Source organism: Phyllostomus hastatus, unplaced genomic scaffold, assembly GCF_019186645.2.
Source record: "Phyllostomus hastatus isolate PE091 unplaced genomic scaffold, TTU_PhHast_1.1 phas_scaffold_93, whole genome shotgun sequence".
Lineage (NCBI taxonomy): Eukaryota > Metazoa > Chordata > Mammalia > Chiroptera > Phyllostomidae > Phyllostomus > Phyllostomus hastatus.
The window spans coordinates 5,418,080-5,439,809 of NW_025334042.1; the positions used below are offsets into that span (position 1 = coordinate 5,418,080).

The 21,730-nt window shown below is 44.1% G+C and overlaps 1 protein-coding gene across 1 annotated transcript in view; it reads right to left on the reverse strand.

The window, feature by feature from the left end:
- Window positions 1-572: 572 nt before the first annotated feature.
- MYRFL (myelin regulatory factor like) overlaps window positions 573-21,730 on the reverse strand; it is an 86,997-nt gene continuing 65,839 nt past the window's right edge. Inside the window, 11 exon segments of the mRNA XM_045829341.1 lie at window positions 573-660; window positions 777-850; window positions 1,181-1,301; window positions 3,818-3,889; window positions 5,823-5,912; window positions 13,140-13,311; window positions 13,432-13,490; window positions 13,572-13,613; window positions 16,248-16,333; window positions 19,469-19,529; window positions 20,114-20,277. Of these exon segments, the coding sequence (XP_045685297.1) occupies window positions 573-660; window positions 777-850; window positions 1,181-1,301; window positions 3,818-3,889; window positions 5,823-5,912; window positions 13,140-13,311; window positions 13,432-13,490; window positions 13,572-13,613; window positions 16,248-16,333; window positions 19,469-19,529; window positions 20,114-20,277 (1,029 nt within the window).

Genomic DNA, 21,730 nt, shown 5'->3' on the forward strand with positions numbered 1-21,730 from the left:
CCATTTCATTAGCCACGTATCTTCTGTAGTGTGGCCTGTGTAGTACACACGCACACACACACACATACAAACACACACAGCACTAGTTTACCGCAATGTGAGTGCAGCATCAGACACCACACACCCCTCCCGCCAACACACACCGTATTGCAGGTTCTCAGATCTATGTTTAGTGGACCTAAGTGCAGACAGCTGAATGGGCCTTCTTGTTTTCTCCAAAGCTCTGAAATCTATGAAGACAAAGTAAAGCTGGACTTGCCTATTTTGACCTCACAGCTTCCTTAATACCAGAAGCAGTATTTCCCAACCCAAGCATGCTGATACGTCCAGGAAATGTCTTCTTCATGGTCATGGCAAAGTCAAGCCCACATTATCCCAAGTTTCAGCAAACACTTTATTCTCTTCATTGATGTCTCAAAACTGTCAGAAGCCAAAGGCTGATAAGTCCTTTGGTCAGAAATGTAAGTGTTTTACAAAAAGAAGAAAGAAGTTGGTTATACAGATATGAGGTTCTGTTAGCTGTATTTCTGAGTATTTTTTCTTGGCAAAGTCCCCAACCAGCCTTGAACAAATTAGGCACAGTGTCGACAGAAATAAAAGAAGTAACCTGTAAAGAAGATCCCAGCAAAATAAGGGTCCATTGAACAGTCAGATAAATCCTGTCAGAACAGGAGAAAACAGAGAATTATTAATGTGAGAATTGACTGTAGTTAAAGTGTATTTATTTATTTACTTTCCTCACTGAAAAGTCAAAAAAAAAAAAATAAAGCTTACCAGGTGCCGCTACACGGAAATGGTATGCGCTCTCGAAGAACCAGGCTGCAGGGAGGCTCCAAATGTGCTGATCTCCCTAAATAATGAATGAAAGGGAGATCCATTTCACAGCCAGGTTTCACACTGCTCTGGAAACCTGCAGGCTGAGAAAGCATTTCTTTGACTACTGTAGGAGAGGTATCTGTGACATCAGCTTTTGATAAGGATAGCTAGAACAGTCTGCAGCTTCTGAAAGATGCACGGAAGACGCTGAGCAACAGCTGGGGGCCAGAGTCAGCCATCAGGGGAAACCCTGGCATGTGGCTTGCGGCAACTCTCTCTTCGTAGTGGGTAGAGGCTGCACCACAATTCTACACACATGTTTCCTGGAACAGGGGTGTGATGGCGAGGAGCCAGAAAATATTACCTGTGTTGTCTCCTGGGAGACTTCTCCGTAGTTCCACACCCCTTTGGCTTCCCTTTTCCTCCGGAAACATATATTTCCAAGGGTGAATCTGCACTGGAAGACTATCAATGGCTCTGCTGTGCTTCAAAAAGACAAAGGAAAGAAAGGGTAAGTGGAAAAGTAGCTGCTACCTCCTACCAGGCTACACTTTAATAAGAGGGAACATAATATCTTGGAAATCCATTCAAGGTTCCCAATACGCATTTTATTACACGAAGCTCACTGAGGCCAGTATGCTAGCTCACATCTCATTATCACAGAAAGAAACTCAATCTCAGCTGACTCCTGCTGTGGACGGAATGTTCGTGCTCTCCCAAATTCATAGATTGAAATCCTAACCTCCAGTGGGATAGGTTGGAGCCTTCCCTAGTGAAACTCATGCCCTTGTGAAACGGACCCCAGAGCACTCTCACCCCTCTGCCAGGTGGAGACACAGCGAGACGACCATTCATGAACCAGGACACAGCCCCTCACTGGACACCAAATCTGCCGGTGCCTTGATGAGGGACTGCCCAACCTCCAGAGCGCCAAAAAATAGTTGTTTGTTGTCTAAGCCACCCAGTCCATGCTACTTGTGTCATCGCAGCCAAACTACTGAAGTACCATATGACAGTCTCTAAAACCTAACCCCATGATTTAAATTACCTCAATGTCATAACTTCTCTCCATAGATTGTATAATAATTTGGGGCTGTAGTCCTTCCCTTTCCACTGCAGCTAAATATGCATCTGTCTGAAGTTTCCAGGACTTCAGACTCTGCAAAATCCTGCGCAGGGCAGATTTGGTTTGAAGCAGCAAGGCTAACAAACACAGGGAGGGACAAGGGGGTGAGACCCATCGGAAGTGACCAGGCTTTAGAGCCATCAGACGGAAGGCCTGCAGGAAAGTCATTTTCTCCGGAGGTTGGCCCATTAGTCATCGCCGAGAAGTTGAGACTCATCTGTGTTTGGAAAGAATCTTTCTGCACAAGTGGGACAGACAACCCATACTCTCATTTGAGCCTCTGCATTGTTTTAAAATCACCCATTTTGGAAAAATGGCCACATTAGTGGTTCAAGATGAATCTTCTGCCACTTCAGGAGATTTACCATTTAAGCTCATTTCCCTCCCCTGAAGCTAGGTGTGAATGAGGAAATGCTGTTTCAGGTTACTCAGGGAGTGCTAGAGAATAGTAGTACATTTAGTTCATAAGAATGGTACATTTAGCCTTTGCTCTGCCCTGAATTATGGTGGGTTCTGAGTCATGAAATATTAGCTGCTGGAAACAAACCTTTCCAAGGCAAGCCGGTTGGGGGAGGGGGAGAGTCATTAGCTCATTGTAGAAGCAGAGCCGATGAGAGGATGAGAGAGGCGTCTGAAGCCTGAGCGAAACAGAGGAAGAGACAGAGTGGAGGGAATGAAGGAGAAGGAGCACCAGAGCTGGGGGAGCAGGAGAAGAGAGGGGAGGGCAGAGGAAAGGGAAAGAGAGAGGAAAGGAAGGGGAGAAAGGAGGGAATGTGGAGGGAGCAGGAAAGGAGAAACTAAACTCAAGAGACACAAAATGGAAACCATCTATCTTCACAGTAGGAAGTAGCTCCTTGCATACTTTTTGAGTGAAGTGGCTCAAAAGTCTTAAAGTTTCATAATTAATTAAAACTGATAAGCACGGTTTTGTGATTTTGGAGGAAAGGGAGTCATAAGAAGAGTTCCCATTTGAGTGCCCGCTGTGTGTCAGGGAGGGGCAATGTTCTCACATGTCTTATCTCATTGGGAAGGCAGGAAAAGGGGGCTGAGCTGGGAGGCCAGCTCCAGCTCCTACAAGCTCTGAGTTTCATGATGGATGTTTTGACCTCTCAAGACCTGTGTTCCCATCTGAAAAATATAAACTAGAAAAAGCAATACCAACCTTGGAGGGTTATTGTGAGGATCAGATGACCCAGAACTAAAGTATACAGTGTCTGGCTGACAGTCTCTGCTTGGCAAACGATAGTTATTAATCTCACTATTATTAACAGTGACACCCACAGCTGCACTACTTGTTACGGTGTAACGTCAAACTCGTTTTAGAGATGAATGAATGGTAGTTCAGAGAGGATAAGTGGTTTCCCCAAGGTTTACAGAACTAGTGAGTGACAGAGACAAATCTGAACCCTGGTCTGCCCGGTACCCAACTCTGACTCCGTTCTCTCACTCCCCGGGGCGGCGGGGGAAAGGAGGTGATGCGTGCATCAGCACTGCTGGCTCGAGCTCCCGACTGTGCGGCGCCCCCTCCCAGGGGCCGTGCTCTTGCTCTCGCTCTCGCCCCTGTTCAAAGGGACACAGCCAGGGGCAGTGTGCAGCTTGTGAGCAAGCACCAAACCCAAAGTCACTTCCCTTTGCAGGTGTGAGGACACAGCCTAGGGCCTTTCCAGCCCACTGGAGGGAGGCAGCCTGGAAGCTCCGGCCTTCATTTTGCAAACCCCGTCCCCAGTCGCTCCGCCTCTAATCCCAACCGTTGCTGGGCGACAGCAACTGATAATTTTCCACCTCCCGACTTTTTGATCAAAGGGTAAAATAAATTCAGACTGGCTACTCAAACCCTAATAAAAATGGAATTGTTTTTTACAGCGATGCGCTTACATGATTTCCAGAGAGAATTTGACGTTGGATGCGTGCTTATTAACAGGAATATCGTGATTGTAATTTCCAGACCTAATTATAAACAAAATAAAACCGCAGATCAAAATATGCAGGAAATGTTTCAAAAGGCTTTTTGCTATTTATTATATACTATGTAGAGGAAAATATTCTATAATAAATACATAAAACCAAATTTAACACGGTGTAGTTTTATGTTTTTCAGAGACACACCTGTCAAATTGCAAAGTGATTTCTCTCAGGCCTTAATATATGAAATATATATACCACATCGGTTTACAGTTTGTCCGAACACACAGACACAGTGCCAAGTGGACAAAACTAAACACAAAGGAAATAACTTCAGTTCCCCCAAGGAAATACAGACTTCCGAAGACAAATGGGGCAAGGTCTTGAACTAACAGTTCCTCTGGAGAAGAGCGTTGGAAATGGCAAATGCCCGCTTCTCTACTGTCAACCTCTCCCTTTTAGGAAACATTAGCAGGAAATACTTTGCACTTTCAGAACTTGAACCAACTAAAACTACTATAGTCCTAATTACCACTTACTAGTGGAGATAATTGCGAGACAGAAATGCTTATACAGAGATTCCTTCCTCCACCTCTTTAAAGAGAGAAACTTGGGGAAAAGCGGGAGTTGCTACTGAAGTGAAAACTCTAGCAAAAAGGCTTATCATATCTAAGTTCTAACGAGCCGGTCAAATTTCAAATTCTATGCAGAAACAACTTAAAACCAGGTAAGTGTGCACAATAGCCAGTCATTTTAGACTCTCCTTAATGAATACTAACAGTAAGTTGCTAAAAATGAGAACGCAGAAGTAAAGGACAGAGACCTGCAGCGGGGTCAGGAGAGCTGTGCTCCAGGGGAGGAAGCTCACTTAGGTAAATGGAATTCACTTCCGACCCCATGCCTCCGACCTCTGCACACTTCATGGCAGCCCACTCAGTCGATGAGAAAGGATATGCAGGGAGAATAAACCTCTTGTCAAAGTTCTGGAATTTAAACCTGAGTCACCTTACTTTTCTTCATTATGTCACTCTACTGCATTAATTAATGTCTGCCCCTAGCTTTTCCAAGTTTCCTGAACCTCAGGCTCCTTAACGACAAAATGGGGATAAATAATACCATCCTACAGGGATTGTGCGAGAACTCGATGAGGTAATAAATATAGAGGTCATAAACACATCAAAAAGCACCATGCCGTTTATTTTTAAGACTCGGGACCATCAACTGGAAGCCTAAGTTATATCAGGTTGAAAAGAAATAAGGCTCAGAATCCATAGGATTCGTGACACTAGTTTCAAAACATAGGGCCTTGTCTTTAACTTAGCAGGCATTTGGTAAATATTTATCAAAGAAAGGAAAAACCCTCCCATTCTTAATGCCTACTCTTGCACAGGGTGCTTGCTGAGGCCATTTGTACTCTATGCTCTAGGCCCATCATTAATTACCTCTACACAGGTGATACGCACACACTAGAGATGGCTGCTGCTGATAACTTTTCCAGTATATGGATTTTTTTCCCTCCTACCTGAAAAAGCTAAGATAAGCTACATTTTTCAGCAATTAAAATAATGACATCCCTTGCTATTTAAATATACAAACGTCAGCTCACTCATAACTTGAAGCCATTAGTGACAAAGTCTTTCTTGTCTATAAAATGAACTAGCAGTTCTGCACCTCAGGTTCATTCCTTCAGAAAGTCAGCCACAGAGCTTCCCCTACACTTTGTGCTTTGGTGAACCCATTGAACCAGGAGACAGGGAACACTGGAGCAGTGGTTAATTGACCACTGGTAACACCAACTGTGCTTATGATTCTCTCTTCCACCCTGTAACAACGTAACAAGTGTGCTTTCACTTAAGGCTCAGTGAAAACACACACTGATTTTATCGTGTAAAGGTTTAGCTTTCATTGCAGTCTCAAAAACCCAGCTCCCTGAGTAAATTCCAGGAAAAAGTGGGGTGTAAAGGGGAGGCTTACCCACCCGCAATGGAGCCTTCAACTGCAATACCGACCATCTATTATTTGCTGGATTTCCAGAATCTGAATAGAACTGATAGTTGTATTGACCCATGGATTGGGAAGATATACAGAAAAGAGTCAACTCTTCTGCAGAGGAAAAGAGTTGTGAGCTCTAGCAGAGTCCGGCTTTCAGAATGCAAATAAGTTTCCTAGATAAATTAATTTCATTTGCATTCAAATGGAAAAAGAAGGAGGAGAAGGGCAGGAAGAAGGCATTTTTGTTGTTATAGTCAACTTCAAGAAAACTAAAAAAAAAAAATCCCAGGTTCCAACAGACAGCCTCATAGTATCCAAAAGAATTTTTGGACTCTGGAAGTCCTATTAAATTGAAATTTATTGAAAATGCTTTTATAAATGAGAAAACAGACTAAAAATATAGTCAGAAGAATAGAAGAACAGGGCAGGAAGTTCAAATAAATGGTCAACATCCATGGAGCTCGACCACTGCTTGTCTGGTAATGAGTGGCGTTTCTAATGCGCCCCTCACGGTCAGGCTGGCTTCAAGTGTGAAAGTGGAACCCATGGGTGTCTCTCCCCATCCCTCACCCCAGTGACTACAGCTTGTAGTTGCCCTGCCTGGCTCCCCAGGTCAAAGAATAGAGTCTCTAAAACTTACGGTCACTCCCCCATCAGGGCTGGTTAGCTCATCTCCTGCCAAGAATGGCGTGCGTCTGTCTGCTGCGGAGGAAACAGGTCTGTCAGTCTTGAAAGCTTACTCAGGATGAGAAGAACCCTGGCGTGAGCTCTAGTTTGTCTCTGTCCATGGATGGTACACCCACCCTTCTCTCACCCCCCTTTCAGCCCATCCTATCCCTGCCACATTGCTTACAGAGGATTCTCACCTTCTCCGAGAAGTTGTCTGCTTTGAGCTACATTGTGACCCCCCAATTCTCTTGTATGAAATCCTGACCCCTTGTACTCAGAATGTGTCTGTACATGTAGGTAGATCCTTTAAAGATGTGATCATGTCAAGATGAGGCTGTTAGGGTGAGCCTCAACCCAATCTGACTACTATTCACATGAGAAGAGGAGATTCAGACAAAGAGGGTGCATGTGTGAAGGAGAGACACTGTAAGGACACAAGGAGAAGCGACCCCCTGTGAGCCAAGGGGAGAGGCCCCAGAAAAAGCCAGACCTGCCAACACCTTGATCTTGGACAGTGAGCCTGCAGAACTGTGAGAAACTATATTTCTGCTGTTTAAGTCACCAGGGTACCATATTTAGTTATGACAGTCCCAACAGACTGAGACACCATCCCGGGTGAGATTCAATGAAGCTCACACCTCCCTCATTTCTAATGCCACAGCATTTGTTATTGAATCTCCTATGCGGTGATCCATGGGTGGTATATCTATCACTATGCACAGGGCATGTCATCTCTATTCTCGACAACCCCACGAGAGGAAACCTCTACTAACAGTTTCTGAATCCTCTGTAGCTCTTGCATAACACGATCCACACAGGAATAAATCGAGCTGAAGGCAAGGACTGAAGAGAGGAGTCAGATCAGTGGTGTGGAACAGGAGCTTGCCTGTGGAAAAGGAAGCTGGGGAAGAGGGTGTGATCCATCATAGACAAAAAGGCATTTTAAATGCAGTTTTGAAAAGGTTACCATTCAGATGATTGTTATTAAGGCTATGGGAAAAAATATGTATCTTTTTAAAGTGGATAGTGAAAGCAATCATTTAGTGGGTTGCTAAACAAATCTAATAAAAAAATTTAAAAATTTTTGCAGCATTTTTTTCATTTGCAGGTTTTTTCAAGTATTTGTACCCCTTATTGCATTTCTTCATTCACATTAAACAATACAATTTTATATTTTTCAATATAACTCTGGAGAAAATACAAAGACATTAACCTCCTTTAACAAGAGATATAAGTTAATACCATGTATGCTGCTTTCTCTCATGGGAAGAAAAAAAGGGCACAATCTAAAACAAGTTTCTGTATGGAATTTCAGGATAGGAAGAAGCCAAAGCGACAGTGGACATTAGTTGGGGCCGTCACTCCTAAGTCTCTCTGTCCTGCCTAGTACCTCCCACTCCAGGGGGGTGGTACTTGTCTGCTCACCTGACTGTGAGCTTCTGGAAGACTGATCTTCTTCACTGTTGTATCCTTACACAAGGCTAGGCTCAGCTGGGGGTGCTAATAAATATTTGTGGGAATGTGGAAGGGAGACAAGGGAAAGACCAGTCAAATACCCTCTAGAAAAATGTTTCCTCTTGCACACTTAAAGGGGAATTCCCAGAAATGGGTGTAGAGGGATGCTGGCGATGGGCATGGGGAGCTGAGCTCCTTCACCCTGTCAGCGAATGGCAGTGAGACAGAACTCAAAGGCAAGGCAAGTTTCCCGAGCATCCTCTCCAGCACGATGCTTTCCATGAAGAAGGAATGATCTTGATACAGGAAGATTTTCTAGAAAATTGAATATTTATTTCCCTTTAAATATAAATGTATGTGCTATCTAAAAATGCCTCCAGATTGCTTGGATTCCAGCTATTCCAATAATAATTTTCAAGCACATGTCTCCTGCTCTGAGTTTTCTTGTGATTGCTTCCACAGAAGGCTGTGAATTTACAAGGCAAATGAGGCAGAAAGAGAAGGGGAAACCAGAACCTCTCCATCCCTCTGTTTTCTTCCCCTCTCTTTTGTTCTACTTTCTTGTGGAATTTGCAGGAAAGGGACTTATTGTAAGTTCTATAAATAGAACTACAGAGCTGCCTCACTTCCACAGCACGGAGTTCTTAGGTTCCTGAAGACTAGAACCCAATGATAGGATTTAGTATCTGGTAACAGTTTTTTTTAACAGTAAAAAAAATGCAAAGTTGAGGAGAGATCATTTTGCAGATTTAGAATGACAAAAATAGCTTTTGAAAAGCAGGATTGTAAATACCAAATTTTAAATCTCCTATAAAACACCTCCAATTTGTCACTTCTCTGACGCAAAAAAAACACACAACCCACTATTCAATTCTGAAAGGCTGGTTATTAAAAAACCATAAATGCTCCTGTTGTCATTCATGAATGGCTCCCACTTTATACATGCCTTCCAGCAATATTCACTATAACCCTAATATACATTCCCTGTGGTTTTCATTGCTCAGTTGAAGGTATATTTCAAAATCAGTGGATAAGATCTCTCCGTAAGCTAAATTAGAAGCTCCCGGAGAGGAGATGGAAGGTGGCATCCACCTGAAGGATGCCTTGTTGCGGTAGAACCGCGCTGCTGGCTGAGCCCAGCACAGCCCCTCGGTGCCTCCTTCTTTCCTGACTGAACCAGACTCAGGCCAAGAAAAAAGCCAATAAGCCCAACCGCTTGATGACCGAGTCCTTTAACACAGGGAACCATTTTCTTTTGACCATTTGCTCTTCTTAGAATTCTGGTCTCCAAAACAAAATAAACATGAATTCCAGATGCCTTTTTGCTTTGTGAGATTTTTTAAAAATCTTCACCAAATTTCTATAAATCGGTAACACTTCCTAGATTCCGCCCCCCCCACCCCACCCTACACACGCAGGCCCTTTACTTAACATGTAACTCTCTTTATTTAAATCTTAGTTGGTTCCATAGAATAAAATCTAGTCCAGTTGGTTCCTCAGAGTAGAAGTTCAAAACACCCACTTTCCTCTTCCGGAGTAGACTTACCCAGACCTTTTGTTAAATGGGGAGATGAGGGGTAACCTTTCTGAAAGACATAGACACACAATCAACTTAGGCCCAGAGGAAGACTCGTGTCCTGAGTTCAGCACATCATAAAAATGCTGATTTTTCTTCACTTCTTTTACTAGCAGTTTTACCCCTCAGGAAGGAGGCTCATGAACATGTTCTGAGAGCTTGGTAAATGGTTATGTAGTGACCTTCATCCCACTGAGAGTTTTTGCAAGCTTTTTTTTTTCAGCCCTGGAATTTGTTTTTTATTTTTATTCCTTAATTTCTAATTGGTCTTCAATGTTTCAGAAATGACTGGTTGAAAACAATGTTTGCCTGGCTTTTTCCTCTTTTGGCTTTAGGACCCCCAGTGAGCTCTGGTTCCCAACAGAGGGAAAACTGCAGCAGAAGAGAAGTGCCTTTCCTCAGGCCAGCATTGTCACACACCACACACATCTCAATGGCTAGAGGCAAACTTGGGGGGTGGTTGCTGAAAGGGCTTTTGAAAGCCACAGAGGGAACACTTTCTGCCTCTCCCAGAGTTGACCCCAGCCATATGCACACACTGTGCCTGGGGAAACGGTGGCGGAATGGGAAGGAGCCCAACGTGGGGGACCCATTCCAGTTCCCGCTAGGAGAGTAACTAACTGCAGGGCCTCAAGCAAGGTCCTGGGCCTCCGTGTCTTCGGCTGTAAAAAGAGTAGGCTGGTGTGAGTGACAGGCTCTCCTGACCTGAGGACTTCAGAATTTCAAGGGATTTCACAAAGTGCATGTGTCTGTGCTCTGGAAAAGTGACACCCCTGCCATAGACTGGCGATGTTTGCAAATGTCGCCATTGGATTAACAACAACAACTAATTAAAAGCTTAACTGAGTTTCTACTTACCTTCTCCCTCGACATATGTTCTCAGCCAAATCATTGTAAAAGTATAATGAATTAATAACGCATTCTTGGGGGTCAGAGTGCCACTGGTACAGCTGCTCTGACAATCTGTGACTGCCCATCCCCCAAAGCTTTCAGGTTTCCTGGAGGTGAAAGTAAACAGAACATTTATGTTCTTTCCATTTTTCCCCACTTGAATGAGGGAAGAGGGAACAACTTTTCCAGTGAATCAGGGAGCCGGATAAAGCAGAGCTTAACTTTCACTTTCAGCCGAGAAGCTGACAGTCCTGTCTAAGACCACACAGCCAGCCATCAGAGCAGCTCTGCTTTCTTCAGGAGCCTCTTCAGGGTCTCCCACGTGAAGGAGAGGTAAGATGAGCACTCACTGTCCCGGCCAAGAGAGCGACGAACCTGCCGATGAAGAGCTGGCGGCTACAGCAGTGAATTTGCTCAAAGGTCAAGGAACTTCGGAAATAACAAATGGATCGTCCATGACCTCTTTCTAGAGAGAGTCTGCTGTGACCAATATTTCTCTCATAGGTAAGACAGTCTCTTCTGAGGGTCACTCTAGGCACAGGACACCAAGTGTCCCCAAGGTGGACTCCTAAGGTAAGAAAAGGATTCAGCAGCCACAAGGTTTCATGTGCTTTCACCAGGGATGGCAGCTTTGGGTGTGTAAAGCCGTTGAGAACATGATGACTGAAACAAATTCCTCTCTTCAAATGGAACCTTTATCCTCACCCTGTAGTGATGCGTGTTTCCCGGTTCAATCAGAAACCGCTTTCGTGAGAACATGGCCTCCTGGAAGTGTGGGGAAAACTCTCTGTGCAGCGGCTTCCTCGTTAGAAAAACGGGATAATAACTGCCTGTCTTTTAGGCTTGTAAAGATTAGAGGACTTATTTATGTTGACCACTTAAGACAGCGCCTTGCACACAGTAAACATTTCATTACGTGAAGATGATGGTGATTTGTAAAAGTTACTTACTCAAGGCTAGGATAAGAAATAATATCAAAAAGAAAAAGAAAGTACATTGTCACCCCAAAACTTCTACCGCTGACCATATTCTACGTGTCAGTCACTAGGGCTGCTCAAAAGTCTTTCAGTTCCTCTTCTCCCGGATGCACGTGCCACCTGCATTCCCCCAACTGCTTTGAAATTAGACATGACCAAGGTCACTTGTTGTTAGCATAGCATCCTAACAAGCTATACCAACACTACTTATTGCTATTATTTGCATCACCATTATTAGTATTTTAGACACTTAACATGTGTGTTTAGATTTCTAAAAGCAGTAGTAAATTAGCATACATTTGGATATATTGTATTTGATCCTACTGAGATAATTACACCTTTAGCCCTTGTTCAAGTTTCCATGTTTTCTTTAACATAAAATTCTGTTACTTAAAAAGCATCTCTGCCCTGGCTGGTATGGCTCAGTGGATTGAGTGCTGGCCTGAGAACCAAAGGGTCGCTGGTTTGATTCCCAGTCAGGGCACATGCCTGGGATGTGAGCCAGGTCCCTGGTTGGGGACATGCGAGAGGCAACTAATCAATGCATCTCTGGCACATTGATGTTTCTCTCTCTCTCTGTCTCCCTCCCTCCTCCCCTCTCTGAAAGTAAATAAATAATTTTTTTTAAAAAAGCATCTTTGCGTGTGTGCATGCATGTGTCTGTGCATGCGTGTCTAGGAGGAAGAAGAATTTCCATTCAGAAAATGGAATGCCAATCTTGTGTTTTCCATTGATTTAAAGCTTACCCTGCACTCATTATAATTTCTAAAGCCTTTTGCATTTACCCTGTTGGGTTTGGGCAGAGAGCCCAGATGCTACATCATTTTTTAAGTTCTAAGTGAGCCAGAAAAAAAAATCCACCCATCCACACATGATTACTTCAGTTGTGCAACTATTGCTATCTTTGTTGGCAGCAGACAAATGAGACCCTTTCACTTGAATCAATCAAAACTTCATCTTCAGGCAGGGAGTTCAATACATTCATGCATGGCTTAACAATGGGAATATGTTCTGAGAAATGTGCCGTTAGGTGATGTCACTGTTACGAGAACATCACAGAGTGCACTTGCACAAACCCAGATGGCACAGCCTACTCCACACCTGGGCTGCATGGCATGGCCTACTGCTCCAAGGCTACAAACCAACATGAGATTAAACCCAGCATAAGAGAAGGTGAAGCAATCAAGAGAGGTGGTAAATACGAGATGAGTGAGGTTGCTCCCCAAGTAACATGGCACGTTGGTTTACAGAAAACTTTTTTTATATGTAGAAAGAGTATACTCTAAAATAATGAAAAAAGTATAGTCTAGTAAATTCATAAACCAGTAACATAGTCATGTAAGCATTATCAAGCATTTTGTGCTGTGCGTAGTTTTCTGGGCTATACTTTTATATGACTGGCGGTGCAGCGGGTTTGTTCACACCAGCCTCACCACAGACAAGTGAGCAATGAGTTGCCCTACAACACTATGAGGTCACTAGGTGACAGGAATTTTTCAGCTCCATTATAATCTTATGGAACCACCATTTATATGAGGTTACTAGACGACTATTATAAATGATTGCAAGTTTGTTTATTTGTGTTTTTAAAGATCTCACCTTCTTAAATAGAAGAGTAGAATCACTATCTGGAACTATTGAGAGATGATTCAGGTAAATATTGACAAAGGAAAAAAACACTTCAGGTTCAAAGCTCTACTTGTTTCTCTTTGAACATCATTTACTTGCCTATAACCTCTGATGAGGTTCCATTTCCTTGGACTGTCTTCACACAGGACTGGAAAGGACTCTTCTTGTTCCCCAGACAGGGCAGCAATAGATCTCCCGACGTGGCAGGATCTCACAGAAAGTGATTTCTGGAATTTGGAAGGAGGATTCTGTGGTGGCCAGAGACGTCATCGTAGGCACTGCACAGCATGGGGCAGAGGGTGAAGGGGAGACACGGTCACCCTGACAGGCAAGTTCTTCTGTGGACAATTCACAAGAAACGCAGGCTGGGTTTGAGGTGAGGAATGTGCAGCTCTTACCTGAGGAGGAGGAGGTGGCTGTGGGCAGCAGGGCATGCTCCTGAGAGCTTGTGATATTGCTGGAAAGGGGTAATGGAAGGATTAATGAAAGAGGCCTTCAAGGGTCTTTCCCCAGAGGAAAGCAAGACCGGAAGTCTCACCTCGGGAGGAGACTTGGGGCACGTCGGTCTTGATCTTTTAAGCTAAGTATGTAAAGGGAGACTATCATCAAGGCACTGTTTAAAAAATAATGAGACAGTACCATGTGACAGATTTGATTCCAGACATATCTCTCACAACCGACTGGGCAGAGATGCACACACACAGGCCACACAGAGGAGGGTGGAGGGGCGGCCACGGTCAACAGAAATGCCGTGGAAACCAGCCCAGTGATGCTTCTCTGCTCTGGTGAGAAAAACCCTCATCCTCCTGGAGCTCAGGGGCTCCTGGGGCAGTCCACACAGATGGATTTTTCCACAGAGCAGCCCCTTGGCCCTGGCAAGCTGTTTCAAAAGCATCTGTCACTAGTGGAAGATTACAAGAGGAAGCGTGTCAATGGCTGGAGGCAGCCCTCTGCTCCCGGCAGTAAAAAGTCAGAGCGAAGTTCACATCCCACTGGTGGAGGGTGTCCACACAGGGTCGTGGGGGGATAAGAGGAGACTCAGGTTCAGTCAATTGTGGATGCCAATGCCTTTGGCCACCGCTGACACCTGCCAGCTGCCTGTCTTTTCAGAGCACAATATGCCAAATTGGACAGAGGAAGGAAAAAAATGCAGTAAAGCATCCATTTCCACACTACATGGCTTCAACATAATGAGTGTGCCTTTCCCCTCTAGTGAACAGAACTTACATAACCAAATGGAAGCTTTCCTTAAAGGTTCTGAGCTTTGGGAAGTTATTCCCATTGATGCTCATGCATCCAAATACTTAGCATTCTCCTCTTCTGGGTGGGAATGAGGGGTCTAGAACCCATTCACGAGTCACACAAGAAACTCTCCTTGGTGAACTTTCAACTCCACTGCACGCTAGGCCTGACACAGGGCGACCTGACAACCCCACTGTGTGCTGGGTCTGACACAGGGTGACCAGACTTGATTTCCTGCTGGTTTGACTTCACACCTGATTCTGTAGACTCATCTCCTCATTATTTTATTCCCCATCAAAGGTGGTGGATTTCCATCATTAAATATACACAAAGCATGTGCCACGTGTTTGAATTCCACTCATAAAGCAGGGCTTCCCAGAGTGTTCTCAGCAGCGGCGGGGTCCTGTGCAGCAGGCACAGCCCGGCCTGGGAGGAGGCTGCTGAGCCCCGAAGGTGCCACCAGGCAGACTCTGCTGTGTCACTCTGACAACTGCTCGTTGTGGTCCAGTCTCCCTTACTTGGTTCTCCCACACCCCCCCTCTTCTATGTCCCTGTTACTAACCCTTAAACACTCTGTCTGATTTGTCTCTGGCATCTGCTTCAACGCATAACCCAGAGAACTTCTAGAATCGCAGAATAAATAGCATGCCCATCGGCTGCTTTCTTTGGGGGCAAACTCTGGCTCTGCCCCTTCTGAGGTAGCCCACAGGTCACAAACAGGGTAGTAAACCTAATTCCTCCCACGTATGGTCTCGGTGGTCAATACTATTGGAATCCGTAAGATCGAATAAGCACGTTTCAAAAGCAGCTTCTTTGCATCAAACTCAGACTCCCAGGAGCCTTTCCCTGGGTTTTCAGGGGAACACGTGAACCTAGAAAATGTTGTGTGTCTGTGGAGGTGTGTGCTCACACTCTCCCAAGCCGGGCATCCCAGAAGAACACAAGCTCACTTAGGAGAGTGAGAAAAGTGAAACGGCTTCAAAGAGGAATTCTGGGCCAAATCCTTAAGAATGCCTCCCACAGTGGGCAGGGGCAAGAGGGAGGTTAAAATGGTGAGGGGAGACACGCAGGCAGAGGCCCACTCTGTCTCCTAGAGCAGGAGCCGCTTCCCATGAAGCAGAGCCCCTGGCATGTCCCTTCCTTTCCCTCTGAGGACGAGCATCTCCCCTGAGACAAGCCAGAAGCCAGTCCTTTCCCACACTAACAAAGCATTTTTCAGGGGATAGATAAATATCCCTTTCACCGTGTGAATAGTCAGACTGAAAACAAGAAGCCCCGGAGGACAGAGGCAAGATGACTGGGGCCCAGAGGCTGAGTGGCCATCCCAGCAGTAGGATGAGCCTGAAGACCAGAGGCCAGAGAAGACCTCTGCCTCCCAGGAGGGGCTGACCCCACATCCTGGCAGAGGGGGGATGGCAGTCGAAAGGAACCCAGTGCTTGCCTGGCAAATACTTCTGAGCATACCGTATTTGTTTGCTTTAACTACTAGTCCATTTGGCTGCAATTTCATCATATTGCACATCTTGGAGTAATCTCATAATCCTTTGGTGTGAAGTCTCTACTGAAGAATCTAGAAGAATCCCACTAAATGTGAATGTTCAGGGGACAGTAGATTGTACTTGATTGCTCACTCGCTCTTTTCTGCCACATAGACTAATAGATTTGAGAAAGTTATCGGCAAGACTAAACACACACACGTAGAAGGCACAGTAAGCTGTTAAAAAATATCAGTTAACTGAAAAAAAAAAATCCTTCATTGCACATTTAAGTGTGGAAACCTGTGCTGCTTTTCTTCCAAGTAGGATTTTGTAAAAGGCTCCCTCACCTCCAAGCTGCATCAAAGGTCACTGTGCAGTTTAAAGGGAGCCTTGTCTTCAAACTAAATAAAAGGTCAGGCTTCGGTTCACAAGTGAGAAAAGGAAGATGGGAAGAAAAGGAGCTTCACGGAGCATAACATTGAAGTTTTTCTTACCAAAATGCCATCACAGCAATGAGAGTGATAACCACAGTCTGGGACACCCAGGTAGGACACCACTGTTTTCTTCCTGCAGAATAAACCTGTGAAAGGATTCAGTCTTGATCAGTGATAAAGCGGCAACGCTGAGAGGAGGGCACCTGAGGCATCACTCCCAGCGGGGGGCCTGCTGCTCCCTCGGGGTGGCTGGTGTGCTCCCTTCAGCCTACGTCTCCCTCCTCCTCCCTGTCCCCCTGAAAACAAAGCTCTCTCAAACCCACCTCAACTCCCTCCTTTTCCTTGACACTCCAGGCTACAGGGATCTCTCCTTCTCCCTTACGTCCTGGGGGATGACGGTCTGTGCCTTCCGCTTAGCCTTTTTCTTGAAGCTTTATGAGAGAAGAGGAACTAACACACAAAGTACTGTCAGAACCCAAATTTCCACCTCTTTTAATAAAATACTTTTCAAAATCGAAAGGTTTTTAAGACATGATAGAATGAATCCCAGTGGGAGAATGTCAGGCATCATGCAGACCGTGGAGAAGTTTTTGGTGGCGTGAAATAGTGCCAAATCAAATCTGTCACATCTAATTCTGTCACCTGTTTTTAAGGGACAGTGCTGGACCTGTGCCTTATTTATCTGCTCAGCAAATATTCGTAAAGCACTAATATGTAGAACACCATGGGGATATGAAAACAAGTAAATCGCAGTCTCTAGGAAGTGACCGAGACAGAGCTGTAGGACTGCTGCATGTTGGCATGAAGACTTGCAGTGGGGAACGGACCAAGGACGGCAGGACAGACAGCTGTGCCATATCCGGGAAATCTGGCTGAAAAGATAGCAGGCTTTCTGTCCCTGTAAATCAGGTGCTCCTTAAATCCGAGTTTTCCTACTAATGCTGTGAGGAGTGTTATGTTTTCTTCCTCCTGGGGAACAGGGTAGAATTATGCTTTTGAACAGAAGCAAATTGAAGGATGGTGGTAGTTAAGAAATAGCTTTAAATTGGTCTTTGTTTGAATTTCTCAAATACTAATAATGGTGAACACATATACAGCTCTTATCATGTGCCATAAATTCCTCTGAATGTTTCACACATACTGTTTTTGTTCATCTTCACAATAATCCTCAACAGTCCTGTGAGGCAGGTAGTGTTATTACCATTTTTGAGAAGAGGAGAATGAGGCCCAGGAAGGCAGCCTCCTCACCCAAGGTCACATAGCTAGTAAGTCACAAAGGCAGGGTATGAACGGAGCAACATTTGGCTCCAGAATCTGTGCTTTTAACCACGATGCTACGCTGCCTCCATTCTTCTGTCTGTAAAAGAAGGAAGTACCCTACAACTTAGATATTGCTATCATTCAAAAGGTCCTCGCGGCTTACCAAATGAACTCCTTGACCTGGTGATCCGGAAGCTGAGCCTAACTGGTATTTTCAGCCTTACGTTCTACTCTCCTCCCTAACCAACCACCACCCAGCCCCTCACTGAAGCCAGCGCCAGCTCCAGGCTTCTGCTCACACCACGTCATGCAAAACCTCTCCTACGGCTCCTGTGACCCCGCCAGTGCCTGCTCCTTCTTGAAGGCCCAGGCCCATAATACTCCTGCTGCACTCTGAGCATCTGTAATATGTATCCCATTCAGGTACAGTGCTCTTTGCCTTTCCCTGGTTACTTGCAGTTATTCAGTTGAAGAGGCCACATTTCACTTTTATCTGCCTCCCACAAGCCTGGGACATCGACTGCAAAAGGCCTCCCCATTGAATGGGTGCTCTTTAACACCCATGTCACTTCCTGACTCTGTGTCTGCATCCCCACCCCCACCCACCCACACATCCAAGACACTGAGCCACTTAATGTTTTTATTTTAAACAATGAGACTTCAAGGGATATTTTCAGACTGAGCTCTCCATTCATACATTCATTCGACAAGTATTTCTTGAATACCTACTATGTGCTTGGGACAAAGTGTGAGGAAGGCAGACATGGAGCCTGCTTTTAGGGACCATGCATCCTAGTTAATATTCTGAGGTAACTGTAAAATAAAGAGATTCTGTGGATGCAACATGCAAGCTACAGAGGTTGCACGTCACCAAAGTGCACCTATTAGAGTCGCTATGGATGTAGATACCACCCCTTCCATCCCATTGCAAACCAGTTAGTACAGAGGGCACCTTTCTGACACAGCATCTTTAAGGTTCTGTGCTTATTGAGCAACCGGCTAAGTGCTGAGCACTGTGCTAAGGGCTTCAGCTCATTTAATCCTAACAACAATCTCCATAAGGTATCACACTGCTATTATCTCTATTGTCCAATGCAATTAAGTAACGTGCCCAAGAACAATCTTACATATACAAGAAGCTTAGCAGCAACATAGCATTGTAGTAGTTTTTAGTAGAATATTAAACTCTTTCTGAATCTTTTTACGATACTTCAATGTAGTATAACGTGAAGAGTAGAGAGAAAACCAAGGCAATGGCCCTAACATCAGGATGGGGTCACGACTGTCTTCCTCCAGGAAGGACCGTGGACCACTGTCTCGTCAGAGGGAGCAGGCCATTTCCAGCTGAACTGCAGCTACAAAGGGAGGGTTGCAGCTTCTCCCTCTCTGGCTCTGCGCTGCAACGGAGAGGGTGTCCTTCAAGTTAATACATGATTAACCTTCACTTTTTACTGTAAATGGTATCCTACTAGATGAAAGTCCTCTATTCATTAATAAAGCCATCACATTTTAATCTTTGCAAGCAAGTGAATACCTACTCTCCATTTGCATATATACTACTAAACATCAAAGGGAAAACAGGGATTTGAGGATTAACTGGAATCCCTTCAGGATCTTCTGAAGTCAAAGATAAGGCCCTCTGAGGAGTGAAGGCATCCACACAGAGCTGGCAGCCCAGGGCCATACGTGTGTGGAGGCCACGGAGTTCCACCTGATGGGGCCCTAAAAATCAAAACCAGCAGAATAATAATTCTGGAGTGAGCATGTCCTATACTCATTTCTCCAAGCCTTCCTTGGAGATGTTAAATAGATATAGAGATTATGTATAATAATATAAATAGATATTAAAACCAAATAATGTCTATTAAAAGGTTAGTATTTAAATACCTGAGTGTAGAAGGTTGCAAACTAGGAAATTCATCAACAAATAAATGAACAAAAAAATCTTGATCAATTTCTCTAAAGACTTTCTTGGTATGGAAAATATTTTCTCTATTCTTTATCAATGTAAGTGTATTTACCTTGTTGGATCTTTTGGGAATGGCCCTTCTTGGAGGAGCTCTAACAGCTCTGCTAAATTTGCTTTAAAAAGAAGGAGAGAGAATTAATTACTATTCAAACGCCTCTCTGAGAGTTGGATGACAAAGGCCCAGGCAGTCACTACACAGCAGTATGACTTTTCTTGTAATACAGTGGTAATTTAAAAAAGGAAAAGTCAAAGCAATTGAGAGTTCCTTTTGTGGGAAAGGACCTTAGTAAGCATAAGTGAATGCATTAAATGTTACATTTCTTTTTCTTAAAATTATACCCCAGGAAATGTGCATTTACCTCCTTAAGTAATAAAAAAAAAGTTTTTTCCCCCTCAAGGACCAAACTGGTTTTCTAAATTTAGAAATGGCTGCCTCTCCCAGTTAAAGGAGAAACTACCCTTTTACTAAAATGTAACACTTCTTGTAACAACTGCTCTTAAATAGATGCCTGATGTTATGTCTCATTTTTAAAGCTGCAACAGAAAAACTAAGAAAATGACCATATAAGGTAATTGTGTTCCAAAACATTCTAAAGGAATAGAGATTTAACTATCAGAAGCTAATGGTTACTGGTTGATCTAGTTACAGAAAGACTCCATGCCTTTCTCCAAGCGCCTATGGCAGTCCTGGGTGTACCTGCCTGAGCTGGCTTCACTGGCTGAGGGCTTCCAGCTACTGAGCCACTTTAGCCTGGCCAGCTTTCAGTTCCATATTTCTAACGCCTCTGTTCTTTCTTCAAGGTCGTTGGTTAGTTTGCAGAGCTGCTTCACTGCACCTGCATTTTCCATAAAGATCCGGTCCTAAAAATGAAAATAATACAGACTATATAAATTTATAAAATTGAAACTACCAGAGTACGGTCCATAGCCCATTCAAAGACAGTTGGAACACACCACTGAAAATGGTTATACACAACCTCAAGTTCACTCAAGATACATCTGGAGAGGTCTGCGACTTAAAGTGGTCTTGCTAAACTGCTGGCTGCATAGTAAAACTGCTTATGTTCAATTTGCAATAAAATGGAAATATGTCCTCATAACCCAAGAGAGGGAATGAAGCTGAAGGACATTTTCAAGTTTGGAATCTGAAAATTATTTTCAGTGGCCATGATGCTATATTTAACACCCATAAACAGAAAGAGCAGGCTTCTGAATGTTGACTTTTGCGTGCATCACTAAATCCTCATTAGAAAGGACCCCAGTTCTTCCTGGTAAAATGTGCGTCAAAGCGCTCAGGTGAAGAAAGGGGGGATGAGGACCTGCACTTGTCTCTGGCTTCTGTGTCTCACTGGACGTGAGAGCCAGCTAAAACCTAACAACCTCTCTGAGCTTCAGTTTCTTCATTTGTAAAAGGACACGAAAATTCCTGAGGTGTTAATTTTTGCTTTAACATCCCATGAGCTATCACGTATTTTTCAGTCTAACTCCCAAACAAAATTTAAAACAACAGTAATACTTAATTATTTCTGTTCAGAGAAAGTCACTGACATGTCAGAAAGACACGAAGGGGGAAACCAATGAAAGGCAGAGTACGCAAGCCTTCCCTTCCCTGCCCACACACTCCAGTTGTTGCAGGGACCAGTGTGTCCGTGTCTCAGCCTGGAAAGCTCTCAGTGGCAGCTCACACCCTGACCCCGTGACCTCTCCTCCTTTCCCACCCCCGCTTACAAGTTCAGAATGCCACTGTGCTCTTTGGGACTCATAGCAGCTGGTCTGCTACTGTGAAGGAGTGAGCTAGAGGCCAAATGAGAAAGACCCTTTTGTGGTTAGGGGATCATACTCAAAGGTGTGTGTGTGTGTCTTTAAGATTCCCATCATGCAAACCAAAGCTTTAAGGGTTTCAAAAGCAGTAAAACAACCACTCAGAAAGGATTCAAAAGCTGAACATAATGGACTTAAGGCTTAGTTCATACAGTTTAAAGACATGAGCACTGCTAGACACAGACTGGTCAAGATATGTATATGGTCCATATTCGAACACTCTACGACTGCAATATGATGGTATATAAATCACTTACGTCTAGAATAAAGGCTAAAGGAAAAATATTTAAAATAACTACAGCTACAATAATTTGCTAATGGTACGCACATTTAAAGAGGTAAATTTTAACATCAAAAACATAAATGGGTAGAGTTTTTGTGTACGCGTATGATTGAAGTTAAGTTGCTAGCTGCCAACAACAGGCTGTTACATCTACAAGGCATTTCATGGAAGCTTGATGGTAACCACAAAGTGCAAACTGGGAGTAGATAC